Genomic DNA, 24,547 nt, shown 5'->3' with positions numbered 1-24,547 from the left:
AAAACAAAGACAGCAGCGACAATAGAAGTCGTTTCTCCTTCTGCCTCACTTATGAAACATTCAGTCTTCTGGCCTGCGGTTTTAAGAATAATTGTAAGAAGTCTGTTTGTCTAGGAATGTGAGCGCGCACACACACACACACACACACACACACACACACACTCACACACACACAGACACACAGACACACAGACACACAGACACACAGATTCCCTGTACCTTCATTATGCTCTCGAGCAGCAAAGTCTTGTCCTCAAAATGGAATAGAAAAGCAGCAGAAATATAGACCAACGTGGGGATAAAACAGTGGAGAACAAAAGAAAGGGGGGAAAAAAACACAGAAAGAAAGAGAATTAAAGATGAGCCGAACACAGTGAGTGATATAGTGCGAGACAGTACAGTGCAAGTGTGTGAGAGTATTATACTATCGCCCTCATTGATGTGGAAGAGTGCTGCAGTGTCCTTCATGTGGAGGAAAAGGCTAAGAGGATTCGGCTGGTCCCCAAGCACAGTGTGTGCCTGTGTCTTTGCACCGTTTCCAGGGTATGCTTATCAGGGTGGACGGCGAAGTCGCAATTCCATCTCACACACAAACACGCACACACACACACGCGTGCGTTAAAGCACAAGGTCGCCCTCGTAAACGAGTTGGGGCGATAAAGCGGTGAGCAGGTTCCTCCCTTCCTCTCATCTCTCCATCTCTATTCAGGCCCATCTATCTCTCAGTCGCTGCGATGGTGTGAATGTGTGTGTGTGTGAATGTGTGTGTGTGTGTGTGTGTGTGTGTGTGTGAATGTGTGTGTGTGTGTGTGTGTGTGTGTGTACGTCGGTCGCTCTGTTCACCTTCAGGCTTTAATCCACGATTTTCAAGGAACGCCGCCGCCGCCCAACTGTGACACACACCCACACACGCTTATATTTGCCAACTGACGCAGTAGCTGAACTTTCCCCGTGACACCAATTAGCCACTGGCTTATTTGTGAGCATCAGAATTCACAGCCAGAACTCAATAATATAAACTAATTTTAATGGCATTAGGCTCACAGGATGAGTTTCAGGTTCAGACTTAAAATTACAAATTGAATCTCAATTTAAATTGCAACCTGACCCGGTTTGCCAGAAATCTTGCCGCCAGTACACCAAGCGAGACGCATCCACCGCCAACACAGGAACACAACTGTTGTCGGTTGTGACTCGTGGCCAGGATGAAGGGCCTCGATACCAGAGAGAGATGGATCAATGGATCACACATCAAAAAGCAGGTCTTTCAGGTTTGTATCAACACAAGTAATGACGGCATTTACAATTTCAAACGTCTCTATTCGCCAATGATGATTCACTTTGCTGCAATGTTGAAACTGTTAAAAAAGGGTCATATCACTCCAATAAAGAAAACACAATAACATGGGACTGTTGGTAACGCTACTAGAGGAATTAGCTATTATATGATGGGACAAAGTGCCGCAGTTATGAATGGATGGGGTCAGATCCCGTCTGTGGCTATAAAGCAGCAGTCTTCTGCACTCGTGGTTTAACTACAGTATGTGGTGGAGAGAAAAAAAAAGGCCCCGGGGGGCTGTTCACCGTCCCCACCGTCTGTCTCTCTGACCAGGAAACCACACCATGCATTATTCATCATGTGTACTCATATTCTCTCTCTCTCTAGCTCTCTCAGACAGACAGACACACACACACACACACACACACACACAGACACACAGACACACAGACACACACACACACACACACACACACACACACACACACACACACACACTCTTGTACGGTTACGCAAAAATATGAGATTGGAAAAACAAGTTAAGAATAGATGCAAAAAGCAAGCAGACGCATGTGGATGTCAACAAAACAGGCCGATATTAACGACAAAATATGAGGCAAGTGGGTGAAAGGGGGGGGTGGGGGAGACATGGCAAAAGCAGCACTTGTATAATCGGCCTCATGCCAAAATAATTCAAGCGTGATCGGAAATCAATGTGCGAGCATGGGAGCTGTGGAGAAATCCGATGCTCTCCTGCGGCCCTGAAAGGCAAAATAAGACGTATGAAAGGGGCTCAACTGCATGAAGGATGCATTCTGTGTGCCTCTGTGTGTGCGCGTGAAGAATGCTAAATGAATTGATTGGAGTTGCATTGACCACAGATGTGCACGGAGGCAGATGGAGGAAAAGACAACGAGATAACACTTCAATTATTCAATTAGTGCTACGCTGTGCGCATTTATACGGCTGTCCCGTACCATACCATTTTTAAAAAAGGCCTTTGGTGCTTCGGTACTCATTTCTTTTCATTTTTTATCCTGATGGGTTAAAAAACAACAACAATAAAACAAAAAATAAATCAGAATCCTCAAAAATGAAAAAACCAATACCTAGACAGGAAATTAGTACTTTTCCCAGTCTAGTCCTACCTGTTTCTACTCGTCATAGTGGTACTTTAAGAATCACCACACAGGGAACAGAACGCGAAATCCTCCTGATATTACAAAAGGTGTTGGATGTATTAACATTTAATTAAAATGATCACCAAGAACAGTTATTAAAGCAGATAGCTGAAAGATCTGTACAGGCGGGTATTAGCACAGTGACTCATCAACGCTCCGCAACACCGCCTCCCGCAGATCTGAAGACAGCCTGTGCCAGCCCCCACGTATGGCACAGTGTTCACGCGAGGTGGGGGTAAGGTGGGGGTAAGGCGGGTGCGGGGCAGCACACGACACAGACCCGGTTTAGGCCCGTCCAGGCCAGAGTTTTGGGAGTCGAGGGAGCGACGAGCAAGCCACATGACACTGAAAAACTGATATTCCGCACAGAGGCAGAGAGGTAGGTGCCCGTCAGTGTGTGTGCGTGTTACGGCAATTATGTTCAAAAGCTAATTCACATTTTTTTCTTTCTTTTTTTCTTGCCCAATTATTGCAATTAACACTTGTAATCATTACCATGTAATTTCGTTTCAACTGCAGCTGAAATCTGAGGTGAAATGAGGGGTTTCTAAATTGTTGTTCCAAAGGATGACTATCAAACTGTGAAAGAGTAAAAGCTCCACCATGGTTGCTCATGCGTCGATTGAAAATATAATTTCCTACTAAATGGACTGCTGACAAGTTTTCAGAGACTGGAGGACTCGATAATGAGTGACAACGGCTGCTACACCGCATGCGTCACGTGACGTTAAATGTAGGCCAAGCCATCACAAACGGCTTGTTTTAAGGAACTAAGCTGTATCTTTTATGGCTCAGATGTATTATAAAAAATAAAAACACGGTTGGATACCATTCTTTGGGTTAAAATGTATTAAAACAAACTTCATATACTGTACATTTACATGACTAGACGGAAGTGAGAGAATGGAAGCTGTGCGAGAATCTCTGCGTGTGAATTAGATAAATACCACACACACACACATTATTTTTATTTATTTTTATATATATATATATATATATATATATATATATATATATATATATATATATATATATATATATATATATATATATATATATATATATGAATGAGGTCAACAGGACTGACTGTTTACGTAGGTGGATCAGTACATTGCATATTACTGTCCACTTGGCCTGCTCTCATACCTGCTCAAACACTCCATCTCTAATGCACCCTCTGTTCTTATCCGCATTTCCTCTCCTGCCGGGTGGTATATACTTCCAACCGGAAAAACACACACACACAAAGTCCATCACATTCACTCCGAGATAATATTACAAACATAAGTAGATGCAACTGGTTACTGTAATAGCAAAAATATGAAATTATGCAAATACCGACAGAGGCTGTAATCTAATATATTAAAAAAAAATAAAAAATTTCCACCCAGAGAGCATCAACTATTTTTTCCACACAGATCTTAAATAGCATCTTTGAAGTGTGATGCGCCTTCCTTTGACGCCAGCGTCACATTTTTTGAAATCGCAGCCCTCTCAGTTTGGAGTGAGACTTATTAAACACACACTGTTTTAATGAGGCGCTGGGAACCGTTTAAATATTGTTTCACTGACGTGTTTATTTTATTAACTATCACTACACCATTAATTATGTCCTCTCTGACTCATCCGAGATAAAAGCGTCAATGCGGTAAAATTCTCCCGTCCTCCTTCCCTTCTGGTTCGGCTAAGCGTTTGAAGTTGCCACCCAAAAGCAAAAAGAGAAATCAACAGAGAGCCGCGAGTTGCCGAGACTCTGAATGGGTGTTTTTGTCAATGGAAGGTGGGAGGTGAGAGAAATGAAATGGAAGACATCAAAATAAAAAAAGGGAAATCTCTGAAGAGTGGTGTTTACCAATGTGTTTTTTTTTACCCCGCAGAATTCTGTGCCGCTGTTTTGGTTCCACACTGGGAACGGGGAGCACTGTCTGTCAGAGATTAACGCAACGCAGCGAGCGCAGGAAGAGAGAGAGGCAGACAGACAGGGAAAGAGAGGAAGAAGGGAAGGGAGGGAGGGGATGAAAGAAGACAGAGCAGATAAACACACTTTTTTTTTTTTAAAAGAGGGAGTCTGAAAGTGAGAGAAATCTGCTTTTTTTAAGCGGCAGTGAATCACCAGAGAAACACAGAGGGAATGAGGGGTGGTGGTAAATGCAGGAGACGGGAAACCAGGGTCTCTCCCTTCACTGGATGCCACATTAATTATGCGTTCCTGCATCGGGAGAAATTAAGACATGGCTGTGTGGCAGTTTAGAGAGAGAAATAGGGGAAGGAGGGGGATCGGGCTAAACGGCAGACGGGGAGGGAGCGAGCTAAGAGCAAATGTCAGTCAGAGATTCAAAAGTGAACACCAAAGAATGAAGCACGAATGATTGGGGGAAAAGAGAAAAGCGGCGAGAGGGCTGTTAGTGAAAGTCCCGAGAAGAAAGAGAATAAACGGAACAAAAGCAAGAAAAAGAAATGACGAGACCACGCCGGCAGCCAAGCTCACTCTCAAAAAGGAGACGAGAACGAGCGAGCAGCTAATGGAAGAGTCGAGAAATACTGAGGTGTGAAGCGCGGACCATTGAGTCAACATGTCATCAAATCAACAACGCCCCCACAGAACTCAAAATGGCTGTCGAGCGGCGTGAAGCGGGAAAGATATTTTATGAATGCAAATAAATACGCCGGCAAAACCCAAATCAAAAATGGTATTCACGCGAGGCCGTCGTCTGAGCGTCTTAAAAAAGGCTCCCGCAATCAGATGCTATTCACAGATGAATCAACAGCAGAATCTTATGCTAATGAAATCAAAACATATTCATGCTCGAGTGTGACACACCTTAATAACCTGTTTCAGCGTGCACTGGGGGAGAGGTGAGAGACAAGGGTGGATCAAGGGAGCCGGGCGTTTCTTACTCTCCGTCATACATCGGGTCTTTTATTCCGCTGCTACTTACTCGTCTCTCGTTAGAGCCTCTTCACTTGCCCTAACCTTTTCACTCTGGCTTTCTGTCATTGTTCCAGCATCGGCCATTGTAGAACATTACAATCTTCCCCAGCTAGATGTGTGCGTTTTAAAGCCGTCACTTATTTGTTTTTTTTGTTCATCGCCATGCTCCTTTTCAACAAGGGATTGTTAACAGGGATTTTCAACCAGTTACTTTCTTTTAAAATAATGATTTTGCCTTTCTTTTTTTTGGAAAAGTGACAGCTCTCATGTGTGACAGCCCAACTGTGTTGTTGTTTTTTTTCCTTCTTGAATGTGTCCGTTTGAGAGTGAGAGTTTGTGTTCATATTAGCCCATAACAGCAGGTCAGTGCAGCCAGCCAAGCCGCCCCCGCACTGGGCTCAGGACTCATTATATGGCTCTGTCCTGCCAGTGCCTGCTAGCTGCCTCCTATCTGCGGAAAAAAGAACTTGCTGACACCACCGATGACTGGCAAGGGAGAGAATGTGTGAGAAAGTGTGTGTGTCAGAGTGTACGGATGGAAGAGGTTGTGTGCATGATAACTTCATTTCATGTGTGTGTGCGCATCGAAAAGACCGAGGAGAGTGTGGCCAGTGTACAGGTCTCATATATTGGATTAATTATGCATTTGCGCTATATATATATATATATATATATATATATATATATATATATATATATATATATATATATATATATATATATATATATATATATATATATATATATATCAACCTCCTGTCAATCCCCAAAAATCCGCCGTTGCTTGCAATAAGGATTTTACAATAGAGGCTTTCTTGATCCAACCTACACTACCTGCTCGCCACTCACAAATCCAGACACGCTAACACTGGTCCAGCTCTAACGCTGGCCACGGTTTTCATTTCCATGACAATTAAACACCGGAGGACAGGGGAGTCAGCCACCCTACGCAAAAAATAGCCCTTTAAAACGACGATAGGAATGGAGAGTGGGAGCTAAATCGAGCAAAAGAGAGGGAGTGTGTGGCCTGGATAAGTGGTGGCAGGATTATAGCTAGTTCCATTATGGTTTTGGTCCGTTCACTGCTTCTTATAAAAACCTATTAGCATCTGAATGAACAGGCACACAGTGGAGTCTTCTAAAGCCCAGGAGCACTGATCCACTATCAGGTGAGCTTTCCATAAACTGGGAGTAAACGGGGGAGGAATGTGTGTGTCTGTGTGTTTTTGGGGGTTAGTGTACTTGATTGTGGCCAGATTTCACAGCACTCAAGGTACATGTGCTTTAAATGTTGTAATAAAAGACCATTTGGGAGTAAACTATTTAATCAGAGTATTAAAGTCAGTGGAGCAATCCAGCATCTGATGGCAGGCATCAAACCAAATGTCCGGCTGTCGAAGGTCGGAAGAAAAACAAGATTTATCTGATGAAAAAATGTGATTTTTTTTTTTTAAATCGTCCAAACAAGATGCACCCTGTCTTTATTACATGAGTTTAAATACAGTCTTCTAAATATGTTGTTGACTTGCATCAATGAAGGAATTGACGGGGTTTTTTTCAACTTACTAAGTTTTAAAATGTCTTGCTCAAAAATAAAAAAATGGGCTCGGATCAATGTGGCAATCGCACAAAAACAAAGCCAGAACGCCGGATGGAAAACCTTTTTCAAGCCAAAGCAGCTTCTACGGTTTTCAGTGCCTGTTCTTTCAAAGTATAATAGACATCATTCTTCTCACATATCTGACCAAAAATGAGCTTGTGCTCAAAGCAGACTTAACTTGGACTGGCAGTGTGAAAATAAAAATGCAGCAATGTGGGTGCCAAAACAGCAGAACACCAAGAGATAGCACCGTGGGAAATGGGTATTGAAACACTGGGAATGGATGAAACCGGGAGCAGAATATCCCGCTGCACTGCTTACCTCTCTTTGCATCACCAGCTCTTTGGTGAACAGCATGGCCTCCTCACTGAAGGGCTCGGCCACCTGCGTCCCTCCGGGCATATTCCTGGAACTGCGTGGACATTCAATACCTGGCCAAAGACAACACAATTGCGTTAGAGCTAAAAAAAAATAAAAAATAAAAAAAAAAAAAGGTCAGCGCAGCAGCTAATCACAAGAACAGCATGGTGTGGCTTGATGAGCCCTAAAAGACCAGCAGACATAACTGGATCTATTTGTCCAAAAATAAAATAAAATAAATTCTGAAATACTGTGGACATTAATATAAATATCAGTTTGTCGGCAATTAAAATCATATCCCGTTTTCAGGACCTGTGGCGCTTTAACAATTGATGGTGCATGAAGCAACCGTCTCATCCCTCTTAAAAGTTGAAGGTCAAAAATCGCTGAGCCACACTATTTCACAAAAGTTACGTCCGTGGCACAGATTAACCAGCGACACTATATCATCAGCACTCAATGCATAATTGGTCACCGAGGGTGCAATCCTGAGTGCATAAATGCGTATGTACGCATTAGCGGTTTCAACTGAAAAAAGAAATGTGCGTCTTTGGGACCCTTCAACGTCAGCTTTGTGCTAGAGTTCAGGTAGAAATGGATACGCTTCAGGGCAGAGGTGGTGGGGGATGGGGTTGGGGGGGAATGAGTGGGTATAAAAAGGTGCTGTGAGCCTGCATCATTTCATGTTGGCCCTGAATAAAAGAATATACTGTGATAAAAGGAGGCCTATGCAAGAAAGGTATGCGCATGAGAGGGAGTCCCTGTGTTTGAAGATGAATGTGACTGTAAGGCAGCGAGGAGCCTGGGTTGATCTTTCCCTTACAGAAAGTTTAAGTCTTGTCCAAAGTCTTCACACACTTTAAATTGTGCGAGTACAGCCTCTATTGCAGGAGCATACCGAGCTTCAAGAGAGTCTCACTTCTTGCGTCTCGAATACCCTTCGGACTTAATATACTATACATTAAACAGCATGTGTATAGAAGAGCCATCTGATGTGTTCGGGCCTCGGTCACCCTTCAGAAAGACAACTGGCTTTGAAAAGGAATTATTTTCCATGCAGGTTCGGCAGGCATGTTCTCCCCGTGTTCCCCCGGGTTTCCTTTGACTGATGATGTATTCATATGAAGAGAGTTTCCACTTCTCACTCAAGAGAACGCTGCTGAGCTCTGGCTCCAATGTGACAGTGATGGAAAACATAAAGCGCCTGGCATAGACGTGTGTGCTTAAGAAAGTATTAGTTGATGTCTCTCTTTGATTGGGGGGCGGCAATGTACACATGCTGTAAGATTTTTAAATGTTGACCCCCCATTAATAAGAATACCCATGAGTCTTTGGAGCTTGCATCTTATAATCAGTGAATGAAACGGTGCTCAACAGAGACATTAACCTGGGACACGGTGTCCCAGGTTGTTTCTAAACCGTGGCTGCTGTTCCCTTTGTAAATAAGATATGTCATACAAGCCACATTTGAATTATTATTATTTATGTTTTACTGAATTGCAAAAGGATGGGACAGGTTTCATGGCAGCCCCCATTTAACTAGTCAGCAAACCTAATAAAAAAAAATGTTTAACTAGATAGAAGAACCATACTTGCTTTTTTCCTTTCTATAAGGTACTTTCTGTTCCCGACAGAAACCTCTGCCTGTCTGTCCCATTTATGAGAACAAGAACAGGACACATCAGCGTATTTACACTGGCAGAGAATGGAAAGTGACCCAGGATTAACGAAATGAGGCCAAAGGACAGTCAGCAAACTTTTTGTGAGGCATAAGGTCTTCAGTTTACAGCAGGGTGCATTAAAAACAATTAGACGTGCAAATTGTAGTTTTGCACCAAAACATTTGCAAATTTTCACTCCAGCCAAAATGTGATACAATGATTTAGTGCACTATAAAAAGACACGGAGCAATTAAAAAAAAGGCTTTATAGACAAAGAAAATAAGAAAGGGTAAAAATGCTAATAAATAACTGCTTTAGAAATGTACAGAAAATGTTATTTTAAACGTTAGTGTGTACTCTATATGGTTGAATATTGTTCTATTGCAAGTATTCCATTAGGTATCCGACTATATTCAAACATTTAATACATTTGAAAAAAAAAGCTTCCTGAAGAGCGGAGGAGGAAGAGGAGGATGAGGATGAGAAGGAGGAGGGGGAGGAGGAGGAGGAGACTCTGATGGCCAAGATCATCTTAAAGTATTTATAGAAGTGGATCAGGACAGGGCTTCCACGTGAGACACTGGCTGCAACGGTGCCAGAATGAAGAGAAGAGGACAGATGAGGAATGCAGAATAAAAGAAGAGAAAAAGAGAGGAAAGACAAAAGCAGGCTAAATACTGCACACGCTTGCAAAAACTGCTGTATGAAGTAATTGCAGAGAGGGAGGTGGGATGGCCAGAGCGATGATAAAAGCTGGAACGGTGTTTTTCAAACATAATCCATAGAAAAGACGACATTACATCACATTAATTTAGCTGAAGCTTTTATGCAAAGTGACTTACAATAAGTGCATTCAAACATGTGAATAGAGCACGGAAAGTGAAGGAATCGTGACTACGTGGGATTGTAATACACAGAAGTAGTGTTTGATATTGTAGCATAATGATTCAAAAAGGCTTTTTCCAGGCGCACATAAGGAATAATCGTTAATCCGGCCCAAGCAAAAACATCCCCAAAAACATTACAAAGAAAAAATAACAGGATTGTTAATCAAAGAAGAATGTAGTGACACTATATACGAAGTCCAATAAATATAAGTCAATATCTGCAGTCAAATACACACAGGAATGCTCTCCTAAAAAGATCTACGGCTTTTATAACCACTCAATATCTACGACACACACACACACGCAGCATTTAGACCAAGCCAGGGAGTCACTTAGCACAGCCAATTTTAACCTGCACCATGATACATAACTCAGGCCTGTCACCAGGATAAACATCTGGGTCAAACTACAGGATATCCATCTTATCTGATATCGAGGACTAACGAGACGCACGCTCATCCCTACTGACATCACACTCCACGCATAAGCGAGGACGCTGGTGTAGAGCATGTTGCTCACACTGGCCCTGAAAGTGCATGCACACATGCCAATCCCCCACCACCACACCAGATCCATCACCAATCACCGGGTGTATAAGACGTGGATATCAGATCTCTTACTTTGAAATGCGTCAGGCTTTGGTGTCAGGACTGAAAACAGAGTTAGCCATGACTTTAGCAAAAGAGTGCACGGCCAAATGAGATAGAACCAGGCCAGCTGTGCTAAGCTAAGCTAACCACCCCCTGGCTCCAGCACCATAATAACAGGCAGCCATAGTATATCAATATAAGTGTGTATTTGAGTTTACATGTGTATTTCCATTAACTTCTCTTTCATAAGCTAACTGCCATACTGTTCTACTTGAGTACTGGTAAGAGTAAACCAATACTGTGAATATAAAAGTGACATATACAGGCTGGGTTGCTTTCAGCGAGGAACGGTCCTCATTCCGGTTCTCAGAAACAAAAACTAATTGGATGAAATGATATGCATTCATTTCTGCCAAGCAGTTTCTTTTTCTAATATATTTTCATACCCGGGAACTGAATGTGTTTTCACTTGACCCAGCATATAGCAGGAACAGTATCGAGTCGACCTCTCTTCCGCTACTAGCCCGGGCGAGATAATGAGCTTCATCTTGTAGAAATGTGTTGGGGGGGTGGGGGGGGGGTGGGGGCGGTGCGGCTGCTGTGTCATTAGTGTCATAACTGCAATTTATACAAGCATACATCATGTCACAAAGTCCTATCCTAATAATGTAAATATTGATTAGCCTTTTGACTTTTTGCTCATAACCTGGCAGATGCTTGGAGCTCTCACCTCGGCACGTCTGCAGGTGCAAATGGATACTTGCAGGACACAGTCGGCTCAGCATGAATGCCATTAGTGTCCATCTTTTAAATGTTATTAAGTTACTAATTCTTGATTTTTTGACAAGCTGTTGACGGGACATAATTAGCACTGCGACAGGCAAACAAATAAAGACCTAAAAGCTGGGGAGGTGTGCGAGTGTGCCTCATCACCCGTATGACGTGTCATTGCGGTTAAAATGGGTTTGCCGTATTAATAATCTTCCCCGTACGAGTAGCGCCCCCCCTGCCTCTTTAGGTAAGAGTCAATCCAGAGCAGGAAGTTCACCAGTGAGTGAAAGAGGCAGGCTGGCAGGAGATGGAGGTTAGAGAGGGTGAACGAGGGGCAGACGAAAGGAGAAAAGCCGAGGCTTGTTTGACTATCTCTCTCTCTCTCTCTCTCTGCCTCTCCATCTGTCCCTCCGTCTTACCATTATCCCTCCACGGCTCTCTAATGTAAGGCCTCATTACCCCAGTTCTTAAACATTGCACGTGTAATATTTGCTTTGTAAAAATAAAAAGGCGTGAATGGGGAATGTTGAGAATTGCAGCATATTTTCAGGGGGCATGCTCCTTTAAACAAAAAAACCTGGCTGGCTGATGATAATGCAACCCAGGTGAGGAGTTGGCTTGAAGAAGGGCTGTAAAACATTACTTACTAAAAATTATGGTTATACACTGAAGCACAAATCAAATGTCACCTTCACTCGGCAGAAGCATAATCATCGAGAATGAAATTCTGATTCAATTATTTCTCATGCATAGCAAACGCAATTTGTTATTTATTAAGGTTAAGTATTAGTTGTTGGTGAGACGTGAGCGTCCGCTGCGGCGGATGATTGATTTGTTGTCGGCCGATGCAGCTCATAGCCCATCTTTATGTTCAAGAGCCCAGCTTACAGCGTAGTGAAGTAAACGACAATGTGTTATTAAGACCTTATTATTTCCTCCTTACTGGCAACTTTATTACAGAGAGACATTTTAAGGTCCGCTATGCAGTCACTTCTATTTAGAGGTCACAGAAGAGCACAACAACATTTTATTTGCAGACTTTTCCCCCCGACTGACTTGCTCCTACGCTAAACTTTTTCCTTTTTTTTTTTGGCACACAAACATTTTTAGGGTACACGTCTACAGATTTTCTGCTCCACTTCTCCATCGTTTCATCTCCTGCACTCACACACTGCAGGAAGTGTACCACAACACAGGTGTACAGACACACACACACATATATCAAAACTCAGACAAATGGCACTAAGCCATAACCTATGAAGGCTAATGCTTCTTGCTGACACTGTAAATCTTTGTGTCCGAGTGATGGGTGTTCCATCTTTTTGACAGACTGCTGCTCAACATACCTTTCTAAGTAACTTTGAAAGTACGCTTCACCTGCCGTGGCCTCCATTGTAAACTCTCAAGCTATTGAAGCTAGTAAACCTTCATGGCCTTTTCACCGCTTGGTCTCCCTCAGCTTCAACAGGCCTTTACACCCACGTCCTCCACATCAATTGTATTTTTTTTGTCAGCCAAACCCAGTTCTCTTTACCCTCCCCTGTCCTTTCTGCCTCCACAGCTCTGACTTCACCTCCTCCTCCTTTCATCATCTTTCTCCTTCATCCCCCACGCCCTCACCTCCACCATACTCGGAAATCCCTTTCCTGCGTAGAAGCCCTCCTTTCCCCTTCTGGAAGCAGGACTCCTCTTTTACCCTTTATCAAACTTGTACACAGAAGTGACACCATGCAGGCCAGGAGGAGTAGAAAGGAAAGGTGATGTGAGAGGAAAGGGAACTTCCCTTCATCTCCTGAAACACACCTCCGGCCCTCTCTGAAGCGTGGGCATCTCTCTCTACCCCTCGTTTCCTCACTACCCCCCCACACACACACACACAACACATTTTTTTCTGAAAGTGCCAGCTTTCCCAATCAAGGAAAACTCTGGAAAAGGAAGGAGTCTATGTGCGAGGAAGATAATGAGGCTTTGAGGTGCCTCGCTGAAAAACAAAAAAAAATGAATGGGGTTCAATATTAAATCAGGACAAATAATGTGGCTAAAACAAAGGAGAAAAGACGCCGCTGGCTATAAGCAAGCTGGTAGTTCATACTCAAAGATCAATGTTCTGTGTGTTTAGTATTATAATTTTGACTTGCTGCGTTACATCACTCACTTACTGCCTCGGGATCATTTCAGTTGTAGCTTTACTGTAAACAGTTTGTTCTTCAATGGCCTCCCACGACATTGTTAAAGAATACAAATTTGGCCACGATGAATACAGTACGAAGACAACAGGGCTAATGAAACAGATGACTAATGCAAGACTTGTTTTGACAGCAGAAGCCTTTAAATGTATTCTCCATTTGTCTGTATGCAGTCATTATTTACTCAGAGCAACTGACAATTACAGAGCTCAGCTCAGGACCTTTAATATAAAATTAAAGTGGCAATTAGAAACAATTGTGATGCTTGATCTTGTAAAAGTATTTAGGTTATACCTTACGACATTGTTGAAACAATCTGTATACCCATGCATATATAATGCGACAGAAGAGAAATGTCACTCGACATTTTCCATTGAAACTTTTGAACAAATACTTTTTGCATTCACTTCAATATGTACATAACTATATTCCAACATGAAGGAACTGAATAGGGTAAGATACGGCTACGATAAGGCCCATTGAAGTTTCAAACACCGAGCATATGAAACGCATAGCTGGGATCTGCTCTCAACACAACTCATTATCCGACTAGGATATGTGATAGTTTAAAGAGAAAAAAGGTCAAAGGGGCGTCCGCTGTTTCCTCCCCAGATAAACACAAGAGGCTCGTGGCAGCCAATTTATCAACTGTGTGTCATTTCAAACACAGCCTACGGTGCAGATGGGTGAATAAAACATGGAAAGATAACTTTGACAGGAAAGTGGAAGGAGATAGGAAGCGCTCATAGATTAGAGGTAGTGGCGATGAATAAATGCCTGTGGGCTTTATTTCATGTATGGCTTCACATCAGTTATCAGATAAAGAAAACCATGCATACAGCAACATGCATGCACAGAAACAGCGAGGCCATGATCCACCAGACATAAGAATTTATCTCATCTCTGAAAGAAAAGAAAAAAACAGATGACGGAGAAAAAAGGCGACAAGAAAATCAACAACAAGAGACACGGGAGACATTAATTGGAATAGAGGTTAAAATGACACAAAATATGAGAGGGGATCGTTTTGCATTAATCAGGGCTAATCCAGACGTATGTGTGTATTCAAGACGACACGCGTCGTCTCATTTTCAGCAGATGAATCTTTTCTTCCGGGGACGACCTTATTAAATCTCAGCTCAGGAGCCATCAGCTCTAATGTGCTTCTTGTGGTTTTCTAATAACCTTTCATTGAATAAAATGGTAAACACCTTGCGCGCACACACACACACACACACACACATACACACGACATTTTCTAGGAGTCCCATTAAAAAGGAAATGGTCACAAACCAGTGTTGATAAAAAAAAAGAAAATCTCACAGGGTCCTATGTTGAAGACTGCATATTGACAGGGGTCATTTCAATACAAAAACTTGTCGCAGCAGTAGGCAAAAAAATAAAAAAAATGATGCAATTACGAAAACCATCGGTGGATAGTAAAGACAATCAGAAGAAAATTACAAAATTGATTAATGCATCGACAATTCAGCCACGCACAATTAAACGGAGCGTTGGTCAGAAATATATGGGGTTTGTCCTACTGGAAATTGAAAGGAAACTTATGGCTGGAAAATGTATGACTGAAATAGAGATGGATTGAAATGGATTTTTATTGCGCCTATAACAAAGAGCATCATTCGTTGTGGAAGGGATAAGCATTCTCACCATTCCCATGATCTGAAAGGATGTGCAAATCATTGTTGGCTGCCAAAGATACAGTCTCAGTGTTTTTATTACTAGCGCAAAACTGTCAAGGTGGTTGCGGAGCTGAAATAAATGACTAGACCTCCTATCAAACAGTCTGTATATAATACATCTACATCTTGCTCTAACCTAATGTTGTTTTTCCTCACACTGAAAAATCGAGAGAAAAAGCTAAAATAATGTATTATTATTTGCATTACCGATTAATCTGCTGATTATTTCTTTGATTCATCGTTTTGTCTATAGAACGTGAGGTAATAGGGGGAAATGTCATAATATCTAATAACCCCGGGAGAATGTTTCCACTGACTAATTGATTGATCAACAAATCGCTGCAGTTCTATTTTGTTCCATTATTTGGCCTTATACCTCACATCAGGTAGCAGACGAGCACAAATAATCGCAGGTAAGAATGGCAAACTAACTGTTGTTGAGCACCAAAAAGGCACAACTTCACTTTCTTCCCAGACATGGAACCACCGAGCTTCACCAGCTGTAAAAACCAAACGGTACCGGCCCATCCACTGGAGTTTAATCGCACGGTGGCCAACTTCGAATGAAGATGACCACCACAGTACAACAGAAAAGACATGCAGAGCATGTGTTGGGCAGAGAGCCAGAGAGGGCAAGGTGAGGTCAGGTGAGGTCAGAGGGGACACATGCTTCACGCCAACCCTGGTGTTTTGAAAGAGGTCAGACTTTGGTTGGTACTCCTTCAGGCCCTGACAGGGTTGCCTGCTGAGAGGTGTGTGGGCAGCTTGAACTCTGATGTCTGAGTTGGCAGAAGTCTCAATGTGTATATTACTCCAGCACACACGCACACTTAAAAAAAAAGATTAAATGACATGCCAAATAACGTCCGCATGGCAGCAACTAATGCATGTAAAGACATAGTGAGTCGGGTTAGAGGACACTGAAGGAAGTGACCTTCACACCGGGCAAAGAAAGAGCTCTACCTACCGGCAAGGAGGAAGGTGATGAGGCAGGTTTCTTTGGGCATGTACAGCTTGAGGCGGGATCCGCTGAAGACGTATTCTACCACAGCTTCTGACCGGCCAGCCCTCTGCAGGAAGGGCAAAAACTGCTTGGCTTTCTGCGCCTCCTAATGGACAAGAAGAAAGAGAAATCAGCTCAGATAACACTTTAATAATCATGCCCTTTTTTATTAGGTATGCAACTTTCTTATAAAGATTGAGCCAAATCTAAAACTGGGGTATTTTCATATTTATAAAACGTAAGTCCTGGGAACACTTGTTGATATCTGATGCATTTAAATATGTATGAAATAACAAAATTGTGGATGTTATTTCAAGTTATTAGAAAATTAAACATTGAAAATATTTGATACAGTCTGACAAAGATCAACCCGAATACAGCAACAACAAAAAAAACTCAGAAGACGGACTATATGGATTAATTGACACCAGAGTCTTTTTACGGATATCTTAAAATCGTGGCGTGGCCTAATGAAGTCCACTCGTGCGATCAAAAACCACTCTCTCCCCTCCTGCCTCCCTCTCTGTCTGCAAGGGTGAGTCACTAGCTTATTGTTGTGCCTGCGCAAAAAAAATTACAAGCAGAGCTAAATCATGCGTATTCAAGGCAGGGCTGGTGGTGCAGTGGCAGATTCATATACGATAAAAATAAAAACATTTTTATATGTGCCTACTCCAGGCATGAGCATGTAAGCACAACAATCAGTCACTGTTTGTGTGTGTGTGTGTGTGTGTGTGTGTGTGTGTGTGTGTGTGTGTGTGTGTGTGTGTGTGGGTGTGTGTGGGTGTGGGGGTGTGTGGGGGTGTGTTTGTCTGTGTGGGGGTGGCAGCGCTCCGAGGGATGGGCAGAATTCAAACAAGTCCGAGAAAAAAGAAAATGCATTCTCTAATTTTGAAAGGGAGACAAAAGGGCCGTGGCAGAGGAGATGGACCGGAGACATCATGCAACACGCCACAAGTGGGACTCAAACACACAACGTTGGAAGTAAAGGGTATGCGCTTTAGCCATGAGATACACCACCTGAACTCCACCCACTCCAGTCCAAAATAGCCCCTTGAGTGGGAGACGATGAAACCAAAACATTCTGCCGTTCACACAAACACATTTTCAGCACCTGCAGTGAGTGGGACGTGTGCGGTCTAACTTGGTTCAGAAAAAGGAAGAGACATGAGAGAGGAGAGGACCTCATTATGCAACCTTTAGAGGTACGAGGTGAGTCAAGTGCTTTATCCACTCTCCTCCCACCTCCCCTGTTCATCTCCTACACTATACGTTTATAAACCTATCTCTGCTCTATTTGTGACTGCATCCCACTCAATGCACATAATCCCTTTCAGCGAACCTTTACCACCGAGCTAAAGGATGCTGACGTGTAAGAGTGTGTATTTCCATGTGGGGGAGCGCCTGTGCACGTGTACAGCTGTGTGGGGGCGTGTAGCACACCGGAGAAAAGGGAAAAGAAAAGAGGGGAGGGAGGGGAAGGATGTGCTATTTCGGTCCTTTAGAATACTCATTACATTAGCCTAGCCAAACAACTGGTGCACGCACACACACACACACACACACACACACACACACACACACACACACACACACACACACAGGCACACAGGCACACAGGCACACAGGCACAGGCACAGGCAACGATCCTGGACTGTGCTGCAAATCCTGTGTGTGTCCTATTGGAAAGGCTAAGAGAGGGGAGGAGTTGCAGCTGCATATAATGACAGTGACTTAAACCACTGACAGTGTGGCACTAATAAGGGAGAGTTTAGAAGGGCTGCACTGTGCACAAATGCATGACACAGCACTATCATGGTGAAATGTAAAGGCAGCCAGAGCCTGTGCTGGGTCACTGGGGCAGCTTTTAATGAGTGAGATGTGTGGAATCTCCAGGTGGAAGTAGGATGTAGCATATATTGCTTTTTCCTTGTTATTAAAGTAAATTAAGTATTGAACACCTCCCCCTGAAACTACTCCCAAGTCATTGCTGCACATAGAATTTGATCAATTTAGCCAGTTAAGTTCTTGTGGGGGGGTTATAAGTGTAAAATGCACTAAAGCCCCTAATGAAATAGCACAGGGCTGCTCAGTCAGCACAACAATTCCCTGTCATAATTATTTTTACAGGGTCCAGTAATTCATCTGTCCTGCTGACACAAGAAGACATGGGGAGGTTACGATGATGACAATGTCGATCATAACATTTGAGAGCAGTTATGCGGAGCACTTATTAGCCAGACACTAAAGTCCTGTTGGTGTTAAAGAGCTTTAATAACTTGGCTGAATGCCTCTGTTCAAATGCAAGTGATGGCACATTAAACAGCAACTTGTACATGGCCAACACATCTGGTGGACAACTCTGAGCTCCGATGAAAAAAATAAAAATGTACTAAAAAAGTGGGTCTGATTAAATTAACCAAATGTGTCTCTAGAGCCTACAAGTGCAAGTACTACAAGAGAGCTCGAGTGAGCGAGACAATGAGATGCTAATGTTTCTGAAGTTCAATTTTGAGTAATTCACTGTCGACCATGTAGTGGCTTATCAAAATGTATAAGGAGATAGCTCGTCGACAAGTACAGAGATACATAAAAGGTACTTGAACGATTCTGAATAAAAGAGTGTTTCTGCTTTTGCATATTTTTTGCGGTTTGATAGCATTTCGAGTTGAGATAAAAAAGAAAAGAAAAAAGACGCTACCAAAGTGTGAGGGTGGTAGTGGAGTCCATTGACCGTCATGTTGAGGTCAGTACTAATAGGCATGACTTCTATAGAGGGGATAAGAAACTCCACATTAGGAGGCAGGACTGCCTTATGATTGTAATGGAAGATTTTTCTGTATCATATCTTTTAAAAAGGAATGAAGTCTCTGAATCAAAGTTGTCTTAAGTCCGTTTATTCCTGCAGGAAGGAAAAGTCTGTCACAGCTACTGACGCAGCCTGTAACACAGAATTCTCAATAGAGCAACAGTCATCAGCCCATTTTATAACACCATGAGGTCTCCGCCTCCAAACCCCCTAATGAAGGAACCCAGAGTAGCTGAGTCTGTTCGAGAAACATGAACCCCCACTGTTCCCGCCAAACACAACTTACATTCCCTTTGTCCTGAGAATCAACACCTTATCTGTTTACGACCCCTCCATATACAAGTGGAGGAAGATCAACAAGCTCTCTGATCCCAGTATTTTCCCATCTTTTGCCTCGGCCATTTGGTCCCTCACCTCTGAGGGTCATTTAATGGTTCAATTTAGACTATTAAACCCACCACATTACGACACTATATTTAAAAGTAGCTTTTTAAAATCACAGAAAGCACATGCTGTCCATCCAAAGCCAACACAGGGAGATGGCAGAGGGAAAATCCCAATAAACTGGGAAATGTAATTGATATATATAGTTATAAAAAAAGAATAAGTCAGTCTGTGTACCTATCAATATGTGGTTTTATTTCATTATTATACAACACCTGATTGACCTCAAGTTCCCTCTTGGGTGCTATGAGAACAATACAATGGCAACAGCAAGAACAGTACATCGACAATGACCCATTACAGCGCCGCATTTAATGTCCGCGTGAGTGCCATCAGGACACTTTCCACTGCTCTGTGCTCCATGTGAGCTCATCTCCCCCGGCCCCTCAGTTTGACAACTTTGGACAGCTACAACACTGCAGCGTATATACGCGACTTAATGAAGACCGCACTCGGGTGTAGGAGTGCACTGCGACAGCCCATTGCCATGTAGGACTAAATCCCTTGTGAAAACTGAGATTAAAAAAAAAAGAAGGAACTGTCCCTTTGGAAATAAACAGTGTCAGCAGTGTCTCTAGAATTAATAACAGAACTAAAACATGGAACACAGATTGAAAAAGAGAACGAGAATGGGGTGAACAGAAAACGCAGAATTTAAAAATTTAAAAACCACCTTCCAGGGCGAACAAAAACACAGGCTTAAAAGAAATGTGTACCAATCGGCCATTACTTGTTAGTGAGAGATTTTATGGGTTTCCCGCACTAATGTTCTTTTGGTGAGCATTCCCAATCAGGCTTCATTAGCCAAATGATGTCTCTATCAAGCCCCTGGGCACACGTAAACAAGCTAGGACCAAGCACCACTGATGGTTTTATTAATGCCGCTGATTATTTTTAGAGGCCGCTTAGTTTCTTTAAGATGAGAAAACTGGCTTTGAGTATCAGGGATTGCGGGGGTGAGTCGAGGATTATAGATTGTCTTCTGAGAAAGACTGTGTGTGTGTGGAACAAGTCTGTAACTTTTTTGGGCATCGGTGATCTTTGAATGCCATGGGGGTTTTGTGTAAATGAGCACACGGCTTTAAATATCAAAGTGCATTTCAAGAGATGCTTGTTATATGGAAACATTTGTATTCCCTTGTGTACAATAACCTGTGCATACAAAAGACACATACCCCAGAGATATCGGCCACTCTGTGGATGGGAACCTCCTTCTTGCTGTGCAGTCCTTTCCCGTTCTTGATGGCCCTACAGTCAAAACACAAACATAGCTCAAGCACCATCATAATACATTGAGAAAGCATAAGGCCGGAGGCTAAACAGACCTGGAAAGATAACAGCTCGTTGAGTAATCACAGTAGATACAAAGATGGGGGCCATTGTGGCTTTGTGAAGGATGTACATTTAAACCAGTTTATTTCCCCTGAAATGCCATTACCGCTCAACTGGAAGCCCTAGATGGAGGAATTGTTTCCCCCACCCAGATAATCTGTAGGTTTGAGATGAAAAGCAGAAATGGTTGCAGAGAAACTCTAACGGGAGAGAAATGATTGTTCGAATGGAAGGAAGGCAGAGAAATGCAGAAACAAGGGTTTGTTTCTTGAGTGCCAGCGAGGGCTTTAGTGATGATGATGGGTGCTAGTGATCGCTGCTTTAAATAGCCTCAAGGGCCAAATGAGATGAAGAGGCTGTGGGGTGAAATAATGCCACATATGGGTCACTGTGAAGCAGGCCTTTGCCTCTATGATGGAGCGGGTGCATTTATTAAAGCATGTATATACATGTAACAGCCCGGAGGCTTCTTGAAGGCTGCAGGCCCTTGGTCTTGTGCAGTGGGATTATTTAAAAATAAAACCAAGGCTATAGACAGAAACCTCTCATCAACTCTAATAAGACCCCACCAGGGAGAGAGGGAGAGAGAGAGCAAGAGAGAGGGAGGATGAGAGATAAATGGGAGAAGAGGACACAGAAGAGCAAGGCCAAAGAAGGACAAAATTGAAAACGGCTAAGGTGGAAAAATAAGGACAAAATGTGCAAAAGAAGGAGGAAAGCAGGAGCAGGGAGAGCAGGAAAAGAGGGCGGTTGGGCAGTGACACTGCATGAGAGAAAGGGGAGTGAAAGAGTTAGTCCTATAAAAAGAAGGCTGTGGCTTCATCTGCTCTACCTATAGCCAGCAGATCTTAATCTATAGCAGAGCAATAAAGCTTGTACTAAATCTCTCAACTGCACCTCCGTATAATTATATTCATAGGGCCAGTGTAAAGAGAGCCTCTGATTTAACGTCCAGCGATTGGGATAATATACGTTTGTACAAGCATGCATATTACGGTACGTAGGACATTTTAAAAAGGGTGCCGGTGACAGGTTTTCTGGGGAAGATGTAGCAACAGCTGTGCATTGTAAGGATAGCTTTGCTAAAATAAAATTCTGAAAAAAATAATAAGTGAGTTGATTCACCTGTGCCATGTTCGGCAACAGCTAACGTAAAAGCAATTTTGAAAATTAAAATCCTCAAGGTCATATTCAATTTTCTTCTCCTTCCCAAGAGCAAATTGTGTCAAGGTCATGCACAACTCATTGATGTGTGTGTGTGTGTGTGTGTGTGTGTGTGTGTGTGAGAAAGGGGTTTGTACTAAAGAGGTGTGTAGCATGCGCACATGCATGTTTTCATTAGGAGCAAAGAAGAAAAAGTGCCTTTATGAGAATGAACACGTGTTTTGAGCAGCCCATTGTGTCAAGTGTGTAGGCTCAGGTAAAAAGGAGATGAAGGAGTGAATGTGTGTGTGTGTGTGTGTGTGTGTGTGTGTGTGTGTGTGTGTGTGTCTCACCGAGCCTCTGCGGCAAGCAGCTCGTCGTAGTGGGAGGAGCGTTGGTCGTCATCCTGTCTGTATCTGATGATTGTGGCCAGGCCCTTACTGACCAGCGCCTCCGCTATGTTACTAGAGGAAAGAGGGAGGAGGAGGAGGGGGGGGAGTGAGATTACTTGAAGAAAAAGAAAAAAGAAAAAACCCTCGTCTTTCTAAAAAAAAAAAAAAAGGTCATGATGAATCCCAAAGGTGGCATCGCAAAAGGAACAAAGGTCACTTAAATGTTGACATTGCACACATGACTAACCACTTCCTCGCTGTGTTGCAGACGTACTGAGGAGAGGATGAAGGGCAGAAAGAAGGGCGCATTGTTATACGTAATGCAGCACTTAGTGGCTTCTAGCCCTTGGACATCAGTGTACTGGTTGAAGTGTGGAAGAAAGGAATGAAGGGACAGAAAGTTAACTCTTCAGTCATTGAGTGCTCCAACTCTCTCACGAGAAGCAAATTCTGAATAAGTCATGCCAACTGTTATCTGTGGCACAGAGCAGCTGGTGCAGTTGGCTAATTCTGGGTTGCGATCGGCCAGTCGACAGGCCGGGTCCTGACCTCTGTGTACGCACCCAGATACAAGACTGTTGGGGTGATGATGAAAAGGGATCCATTCTTCCATAAGTCCATGCAACTGTGCTTTGTGCCAGAAAGCCTCATTGTGTTTCAGTCAGAGCCGACTTCTGATGGTGAATTTAAAATCATATGGCATTAAAGCTCCTCTGTCCGGTTTTGATTCAATTTGAACCTCTCAGTAGTTTAATAACATTTATATATATCTGGTTATGTATAAAATACATGTTTTGAACCGATAAGACCAGTTTCCCTCAAAGCAGTGTTTCTAGATAAAAAATAATTGCTTGCACTGAGACAACCCTGAAAATTAAAATACAAAAACGCACGTTCAGGTTACTTTGTAAATGATTACCAGTTCTAAGCATCTGTGTTAGATGATAACACATTTTCAAGTTTCACACAGGGAGAAAGCTGGTGAAACAAATTGATATAGTAAAGTTCCTTACACTGAAAAAGGATTTGTAACAATCTGGTACTAAAAGTTGAAAGAGGACACAAAACTTGGACGTTTTGGAACCGATGGTGCACAAAAATAAAAAGAGGGGGAAAAAAAAGAGTAAAGTAGCGCTCTGTGTTTATTTTTCTAAGCGGCCAGACCTTCAAAGGTGATCAGATAGGGCAGAGGACAGGAGATGAGGGTTCATTGTCTGCTGCAGCTTGAGTCGGCGCCCGTTGGAGGGCTCTTTCCCTTTAGTGCTGCTACCCAGCGCCGCGGTACTGTTCTCCGTTTCAGAGAATGGACTGTTTAGTCCTTGGCGTTAACCTTGTAAAACTCATTTTTACATCCAGGAGCGATACAATAGTGGCCTCCCTTTTGTCTTCCTCTGTCATGTGGTTCTTCATTGTCCGTCTTTCACCGTCTCTACCATTGTATCTGTTGAACTCAGCCCAGCAAACCAACCTTGTGACGTGATTTAGGGCTCAGAGTACAGCAACATGGCTGCTTTTTTTAAATGTTTACATTTGTCACGTTTGTTTTAGAATCTTTGAGTGGAAATCCATATAATAATTCAGCTTAACTGTGGTAAACTGCTTCATTTCCACTTTAAGGTAGTGTGTACAGAAAATACAATAATAAAAGGGCATGTTTCATTCATGCAGCAAGCTCGTCTTAACGGTTGAATTGTATAACAACTAAAATGAAAGTGGACTATTCAGTGGTACTTAATATGTTACTTACATGCCGCCAATTGTGACTGTGGCACAGGTGCGTTCTGAGAATCCAGGGGTGCTTTCTCCTGGACCAGTAGCTGCTCTGATGTAGTCAACTGTCACATTGACCTAAAGAGGCAAAGGAGAAGAAGAAGTTGAAAAAAAAAAAAAACACACCAAGAGTAGTGAGACAACCTGCAAGAAACACACGCTACAGTAACAATAGGGAGTGTTCTGACGTGTGTGTGTTTGTCCCAATTCTCAAGGTCACCCCCAGTCAGTGTGAATCACATCAGCAAACACTGTAGATCTCCCCAGGGGGAGCAGTATTAAAACACTGTGGGTGTTTGGGACCACACACACACACACACACACACACACACACACACACACACACACACACACACACACACACACACACGATAGTCATGGAACCCAAATGACCCTACGTTGTGTGTTCTCAAAACAACTCCCTTGGGACGGACTCCAATCCACCCACCCTGAAAATTCAATTTTGTCACGTGTGTGTGTGTGTGTGTCCACAGACATATGATGGGG

The 24,547-nt window shown here is 42.9% G+C and overlaps 1 protein-coding gene across 1 annotated transcript in view; it reads right to left on the bottom strand.

Annotated features, from left to right (window-relative positions):
• Positions 1-24,547, bottom strand: part of snd1 (staphylococcal nuclease and tudor domain containing 1) — a 158,845-nt gene that overhangs the window by 101,266 nt on the left and 33,032 nt on the right. The window contains exons 12-16 of the mRNA XM_079235971.1: positions 24,018-24,118; positions 22,232-22,342; positions 20,579-20,651; positions 16,115-16,256; positions 7,314-7,423 (exon numbers count right to left, since the gene is read on the bottom strand). Of these exons, the coding sequence (XP_079092097.1) occupies positions 7,314-7,423; positions 16,115-16,256; positions 20,579-20,651; positions 22,232-22,342; positions 24,018-24,118 (537 nt within the window). The remainder of the gene's footprint in view (positions 1-7,313; positions 7,424-16,114; positions 16,257-20,578; positions 20,652-22,231; positions 22,343-24,017; positions 24,119-24,547) is intronic.

The sequence above is a fragment of the Taurulus bubalis genome, assembly GCF_910589615.1.
Source record: "Taurulus bubalis genome assembly, chromosome: 20".
NCBI lineage: Eukaryota > Metazoa > Chordata > Actinopteri > Perciformes > Cottidae > Taurulus > Taurulus bubalis.
Note: the sequence above shows the minus strand (reverse complement) of the source record. Positions and strands in the feature narration are given on the sequence as shown.